Below are 7913 nucleotides of genomic sequence, written 5' to 3' on the forward strand. Positions count from 1 at the left end.
TTCAACTCAGCTGCAAGAAGGATGGGCTCCAGGGACCAATCTCCTCCTTACCAACATCTGCTCAGTCAGCAAAGGCTCTACACACATTTATCAGGGTGGTGAGCAAATTAATGCTTAGCTAGAATTTAATAAGTTACTAGGCTGCTTTTGCACATTTGCCAGTAAGTCTTTATTGTATACATTTAATGTATGTTTATAGGGTGATTTTTATTTTGGGCACTGCTAACATTACGAAAACAATATAACCCAAAGAGAATCAGTGGAGCAACTTTTTATGAGGGAAAATAATACTTACCGACTTGCCAGTAGTTTTTCCACCTGTTGAGGGAAAAAAAACAAAACACAAGTTAATAGCAACTAATAATTAATACTCCCTTAGTACCAATGGAAGATTCAAAAAAGTTTCAACTCTAAATACACATTGAAATATAAACACAGTACTGGTCAGGGTGAGTAAATTTTCAGTTTATTAAGGGGAGACTTTTCATAGTTATTAGGCAAAACTTCACTCAACAGCCTTTGGTTTTCCAGAGTGTGCATAAACTACTACACTCCCAGGAGGTGCTCAAAAGGACTGACGAGGCAAAGGATCCCATGGCTGCTCACCACAGATCATTCAAGGGGGTGGTAAAGCAGCCACCCACAGATGATGAGGCCTGTAACAACTCACTCTTGGGGATGTTACCTTAGAGGCAAGTCAAGCTTAAAGAATAGGCTCGAGATACCCTGCCAGGGATGGAGGGCAAGTCCTGAAAAGGGACTTACAGAGGACTGAATATAAAGCCCCAAGTGAGTGATCCGCTTTAGCAGGCACTCCCATAACCTGAACCCTTAACCTGGGAAGACCTGAAAGAGCAGAGGGGTCCCATTGAGGGCAGCAAGAGCAGACAGCTGCTTGCAGCCCTGAAGTCACTTCCAGCTGCTCTTGGCAGGCTTCCTACCCCTGGCAGCACTCCAGGTAGAGCCCTGAAGGGCTTCCCCAGCTCAGGAGGCAGGCTTGAAGGCTGAGCTTTCACTGTGTCACATAAAGGCCCCGTGCCCATATAGTGGATGACAACATTTTCCATAAAATCACATGAGCAAGCTCTTTATCATTAAGATAAGAACAAGTACAAGATGTGAACTTTGAAATCCCTGCTTGTAAATCAAGTCAGGCCATAATACATCTATAAGGCCATAATACATCTTATACTACATAAGAAAAGTATGTTTGTAAAAATCATTATTTAGTCCATAGTCCACAACAGATGAAAACAGCTGACAGCAACACTATCATTTTTGACACAATATTCAATGAAGTAAATCTTCAGAAATCACTGAAACAGATTATTCCAATTCTTTCCTTCACTGCTGTGGACAAGTAGTGTCCAGAGACAGTAGGACTATGCAGGTGATTCAGGAATATATACTCCTAGAGAGCAAGCAACATTCTGAAAGTGTTAACAGACCCAGTTCAGGGCACATGTGGCTACACGAGTTATTGAAGTTATTGTCAATGTCCCTTCCACAATCCACCAGAAAAGATACACTGAAGGATACCAAGGTGTCAGCAATAGCCCATCTTCATATCAGCTCCTTGGTTAGTTCCAGTTCCACTTGTTGGCCTTTCCAACACACGTGCATCCCACTGCCAGTTTTTTATAACACGCAAAGAGAAAAACAGTTTGGGCAGCTCACTTCTGTCTCTTAGCTAAGCCTTGGCAAAAAATATTTAGGATCTGGTTGTTCCTTGCATTTGTGTTTTTTTCTGCTTTCCTGATAGCAAAAGTATCACCTCTTCAAGAAACCTTACCCAGAGGACATCACAGAGGCAATTTTTTTTCAGACAACATCATCTGACTTCAATGTTTAAGAGACACAATTATTTCTAAACATTTTAACTTCACCCTTCTATTCTCATTTTGCAAAGAGGGTTGGGGAAACTCCAGATAGCATTAAAGCCAACCCTTCAACACAGATGTCTAAACTGACAACTCCACTGTTGGGCAGCTTCAGGGTCTGACCTACAAAGCACAGAGCACCCACCATCTTGCAACATTTTCAGTGATAAATCTGAAGTTTTCTAGTGGCATGTTGGAGCAGTCCCTCTTTGGGGCAACCTTCAGCCCCTCTTATTCTTTCCCCATAAAGAATGACCTGTAGAACTGCTCATTTTCACCACAAAGTACCAAAGAGCTCCATTTTTCATTACAAAGCTCCAAACAGTTTTGCGCTTTGTATTCCCTTAAGATATTTAATGTTTTTTAAGACATGTAAAATCAACAGCCACTTCGTTCTTGGCTTCAGCACCACATCTAAATAATTATCAGTGTGCCATTCTCTGCATCCCAATCTTGTGGGTCAGGTGGGGCAACCTAATAGCTCCAGCCCCCTCCCACAGGGTGGTTCCTTCCCTGCAGTCACAGAGATGCAGAGGATGCTGCAGCTCTTGCAGCTCACAGTTGGTGACACAAGACAGGAACACACTGCCTTGCTCCATGCAGCCATCACAGCAACTCTGCCTGGATGAAATGCTTCCTGTCCGTGGCCACAATAAGTCTGTACACACCCACAGCGTCACCTAGGATGTTTCTGCCTCCAGAGCAAGCCTACAGTCCTCACACCTGACTTGGGGCACAGACAAGCCTATTGCCTATGCTCCCTGGAGCAGCCCTACAGCACCTTCAGAAGGATGCTGCTACCATCAGGACATGCCCCTCCAGGAGTCCCCGCTTCCCACCTTGCTACTCCAGAAAAACTCCCACACAGAAACTATCTAAGCAAATCCATAAAGCAATAAGCCTGTTATTAAATGGGCAGACACGGCTGCATCCCAGTTCTTTTCTTCAGAGAACAATCTCCATTTTCCTGGTTGTCTGCCCAAGCCAGCAAGACTGCTGGCAGCACTACTGACATGTCCTGCCTGCTCATCACTATGGTTCCTTGTCCCCAGAACACAGATTTGCTTGCTGCAGGTGCAATGGCACTTTCTGGGGTTCGTTTTTTTGGGGGCTGGAGGGTAGAAATTTCAGGTTTGTTCCCTGCGTGAGACAAGGTTTCTCCAGCCCAGGAGCTGCTTGCTGTGAGAGACACCGATGTACTCAGACACTGCAGGACCAAAAGTCCAAACAAAAGGCAACGGAGACATATACCACAAACAAGTTGGGCTTGTACCTCTACTACTCAGTGCTCCAGTTTAGACAGGAAAAAATCTTCAGGATTAATTAGATAGATGGGTTCTGTCCTTATCTGAATCTTCCAGCTATGTATATCTATGTATTTAAAAAACACTAGGTCAACCCCAGGCAAACACTCTCAATGTAAAGGCCTTATACAACATCTGCAAGAAACACCACATTAACTTGTGCTCAGATCTCAATCTCCACATGCCTTAGAAGAGTAGTGTAAGATAAACCTTACTGGCCAGGGGCTCAGCTCTCAGAGCTTACAGAGACGGAGGCAGCATCTCTCGGCTCTCACTCGGGTTTCAAGGCAGGGTCGTATAAACCAGGATACAGCATTTGCAGAGGGAGAGCTGTCCCAGAGGGAGAGGGAAAGTAGAGACCCAGGAGTAGCCCAGGACTTCCTCAGACCGACACCGAGCAGCAGAGGCAGCCCTAAGCGGGCGAGACCCTTGGCCACGCTGTCAGCTCACAGCCCGGCACGATCCCCCGGCTCGGAGGGAAGGGGCTGGAGGGATGCTCATCCCGAGGCGGCATCCCTCCCGCGGGCCGGGCACAGTCATCCGCTCCGGGCTGCCCCATCCCGCCCCGCCACACCTACCCATGTCGCCAGCGCGGTCCCGCCGGAGCGCTCGGGGCTGAAAGTCAGCAGGAAGGCAGGGAAAGAGGGAAGGAGCTGCCGGGGGCGGCCGGGCTTTAAGGGCGGCGGCGGGGCCCCGCCTGGCCCCGGGTGCTGCGGGGCGGCGCCGCACAGGTGTCGGGGCGGGGAGCGGGTCGCTCTGGCCGGGAGCCATCCCGGGGCTCACCTGGCCTTGAGCCGCCGCCAGCGGCCCCGGCTGCCCGAGCGCAGCGCTCCGGGAGCCCCAGCGCTCTCCACTACCGCCCGCTCCCCTTACGGCTGCCAAACGAGGGCTCTCACCGGCTGTTCGGGGCTTGCTTCCCTCTCTGGCCGCCAGCAAGCACCGAGACGGGGCCAGCAGCTGAACCGAGCGCCGTGCGCTGCTGCCAGCTCCATATTGTCCCTTTGATGTCAACGGCCTGAGGCAAAACTTAGTAAGCATGTAAGGAAAATACACGCTGTGGGGAGAGCAGCTTTCTGCCTCCTTGCCTCCTCTCGAGCCACGGAAACAGATCTCCTAGACTGTTGCTGCTGCCACCGGTTTCTAATGATCTCTGACCTGCGGCTCCTATGGACAGATGCTTCAAAGAAGTTGCCTGGAGAAGATGTGGATGCATCCCTGGAAGTGTTTAAGGCCAGGCTGGATGGGGCTTTAAGCAACGTGGTCTAGTGGAAGGTATCCCAGACCGGCACAGGAACTAGAAGAACTTTAAGTTCTTCCAACCCAAACCATCCTGTGAGTCTATGTTTCCATGACCCACTTTGCTCATCTCTTGGTCAGCCCACAGCAGACATCTGTCCCGTGGGCCATTTGTGCCACAAGCCATCAGGAAAGCTGGGAGAATGCACATCAATACAGCATGATGTATGTCACATGCGCGCACCTTACTGAGCCATGCACATGGAATAAATGGCTGAGAAGTTTAGCATGAGCAGGAGAGATAGAGTGCAAGGCTGACCAGAAGAACAGCTGGAGGAAGCTACGTGTTACTAAGGCTTGAATGAACTCAAAATGCAGAAACAGTAAAACATTAACAGACGTTACAAAAAAAAAAAAATATTCTGATAGAAGAATGAGCTCCTTCCTTGAGGCTTGAAGATACAGTGGTACGCTCTAGTTTATGCAACCAATCCAACAGCATTTTCTATGGCATGCACTTAATAATTACCTGGCTGCTGAACAGGTTCATTTTGTCTTGGGTACAAATCAAACAAGCATTGCAATGCACTGCAATTTGGAATATCTACAGTCAGCACTTCAGCTGCTAAAGGCTGCTCTGATTTGTGGTACAGAGCTACAGCTGATCCTAGATTTCTTAAATTGTATCTATATAGGGGTCATCTACTCAAAGGAGCTCTAACCTCTTAGCAGTTACCTGTACCCTTGACTGTAAAAATTAGAGAATAAATTCTAAAGATAAAACATGAGTAGGTGGTTATTGCTATATTTATAGCAAGTCCTCCAGTAAGAAACATAAATCTTGCTGTATAAGCTCCACTGACACAGCTGATGCTAGTCATGTATCACTTCTCAGTGGGATATACATATATGGCCACACAGCACAGGCAGTGTTGCGTTTCTCTATTATGGTTACTCCAGCAAAACAAGCAATCTGTAATGCAGCAAACACTGCTGAAACCTCCAATGGCTCATTCATCTACAGAAATAATTGAAATATTACCACCATTTTCTGTTGAAGTATGAAATTACAGATGTCATTTCTTTCCTGAACTATGGGAAACTTCCCATTGCATGACCAGTGGTGGTAAAAGGTTGGTTCCCAGGCACATCTTGTGTAGACCCATGCGTTTAGTGAAAACAAAGAGTAGGCCTTTGCTGCTTCTTCCTAGAAAGCAACATACAACTGGAATTCAGATGTTAAGGAAAAACACCAGTTTTCTCAAACATTCAGGATAGATGAGCTAGTTTGATCACCCCGGGTTTCACTCGGGCCGTCTTTCAATATTTAAGGTCTCTGTTAAATTATTCACCCGGATGAATACACATTTTAATTTGTTCCACAGAGAGAGATAAAAGGACACCCAATTGCTTCACAGCTATTTCTGAGGTGGATTGGCTTCTGTTGTCCTTTAGTAAGCGGATGCCACAAGACTGATCACTGTGGAACTATTTTATGGTTGTACTTGTTGGAGGGACAGAATTTGTCCTCAGAGGATTAAAGTTTCTCACTGAGTCTCTCTTTCTGAGAGTAGTCAGTGCACAGCAGGGCTGTTAAATACTCAGCAAACAAAAATGCAGAAATGCATTTCTGCTTTTTTCTACAAAACTCTGAAGTCATAGAATCATATTTTCAAGGTGTAATAGAACACTGTCCTGCTTTTTCCATGCAGAATCCTATACTCCACCATCTCATGGTCACCACAACCAAGACTACTCCCAGTTCTCATATCCCAAACCAGTCCTTCTTTCTTAGTTCGAGGTCCAGCAGCACAGATCCTTAATGACTCTTCCACCACCCGTGTCCAAAACTTACCATCAGTGCTCTGCAGGGACCTCCCAGGCTGTTTGTGCTCCTACTATAACGATCTTCCACACGAGGGATCATTCCACATATTGCTCAGTTAAAGGTTGTAGCTTAGTCTGTAAGATTGTTTCCTTGCATCTCCTAGGACGGAAGAATACAATCATTTCAGAGGAGCAGGTGATGTGAGTCCATAACATGGAACAATTGGTAACAACTGTTCATTATTTAAGGATGAACAACCTGAATTGAGATTGAAGTATTTTAAAGAAAATTAGGGCAAATTACTATCTGTTCAGATTATGTGTGATTTATAAATATTAATAGATGTTTTTGACTAATTTTTTTAGATTGGAAGAATTGTAATAAGGATAAAGAATTTACAGGGGTGTGCAGCTCATCAAAGGATACTCAGTATTCCATGGGATTCTGCAAACTAAGTGAGGTTATACATTCATTCATTTTAAACAAAGGCGAATGGATCTTGCTCTACAAGCACAATCCACAGGGCTTTCATGACAGTAGTAGGCAAACACTAAAACTTGTCACTTCCCAGTAACTACTCCTCCCAAGATAATACATCCTTCCAAGAAAAGTTTATTCCTGCTTTCCAGATAGGGAATCTCAGGGGGAAAAGTCATTTTTTTGCTCGGAGTTTTCTCATGCAGTGTATCATGTTTTGCTAGCAGAGCAAATAATAGGTGGGACGGTTTGGAGGAGGAGGGACTGCTGGGAAGGAGGGCACCAGAGGTCTCTGCAAGGGGGTCTGCAGCAGTCCAGGTGTTTTCAAGCAGCAGCAGTCCAGCTACTGGGCACTGTGCACACATAGTGACATGGGCTGGTATTTGAGATGCTCACTCAACTTTTGTGTAAGGAGCATCTCTGGCCCCAAAACATATGCACTTGCTTCTTTAGGAGTTTTCTAAACCAGACCAGGGACATGCAGAGAAAGAGGTTTCTACCAGCCCAGCCTGCCAGTCCAGCTCAGCAGCATTCAAAGTCTCAGCAGCATTCAAAGTGTCCTCAAAAAGGAAAAGATTCATGTGCTGTGGCCCACAAGGAACTTGGCTTTTCTGGCACGTCTTTAGGTATGCACACTGGATGTGGGTGGAGTGTAAAGCAGGGGAGCAGGAACTAGAGCGTAGACTTGTATCTAAATAAAGTAAATGAGTGAACTCTATTTATCTGGAGCTGCCAGGCAAAAGCAATGGTAAAAGTCTTTGGCTCATTACCAGTGCCTGTGACAACATGCAGAGTTAACTAATATGGCAGATGTAGACCTAATGAGTTCATGGTAAACAACACATTGTGAAGTCACTCCTGCCAAGATGTGGGTTTGTTCCTTTTGTTTTTGCCAAAAACATAACTTGAGGTTGATAACTCTGATTGTTTCCCCTTTCATTTACTCTGATAACATTGTTTCCTTGGTAGAGCCAGATTTACCCCTTGTCCAGTTCTCTTTTTATCTTCATCCTGACAACACCTTTGCTGCTGCTTCCTTCCATGGGTTTTCCCCTTGGGGAATCTGTGCTAAGTCTCGATTTAATAGAGAACCTTGGTTCTGGAAATGTAGGTCTGTATGGAAACCAGCCTTAGATGACAGTTGCAAGGAGGCATTCAAAGTCTTCACTTTCTACTTAGAGATGTGAC

General features: G+C 45.8%; 1 protein-coding gene across 1 annotated transcript in view; it reads right to left on the reverse strand.

Annotated features, from left to right (window-relative positions):
* Positions 1-3834, reverse strand: part of SLC15A1 (solute carrier family 15 member 1) — a 28409-nt gene extending 24575 nt beyond the window's left edge. Inside the window, exons 1-2 of the mRNA XM_059839260.1 lie at positions 3763-3834; positions 296-318 (exon numbers count right to left, since the gene is read on the reverse strand). Coding sequence (XP_059695243.1) covers positions 296-318; positions 3763-3766 — 27 coding nt within the window. The 5' untranslated portion in view covers positions 3767-3834. The remainder of the gene's footprint in view (positions 1-295; positions 319-3762) is intronic.
* Between the last annotated feature and the right edge of the window lie 4079 nt (positions 3835-7913).

The sequence above is a fragment of the Haemorhous mexicanus genome, chromosome 2, assembly GCF_027477595.1.
Source record: "Haemorhous mexicanus isolate bHaeMex1 chromosome 2, bHaeMex1.pri, whole genome shotgun sequence".
In the NCBI taxonomy this organism is placed as follows: Eukaryota; Metazoa; Chordata; class Aves; order Passeriformes; family Fringillidae; genus Haemorhous; species Haemorhous mexicanus.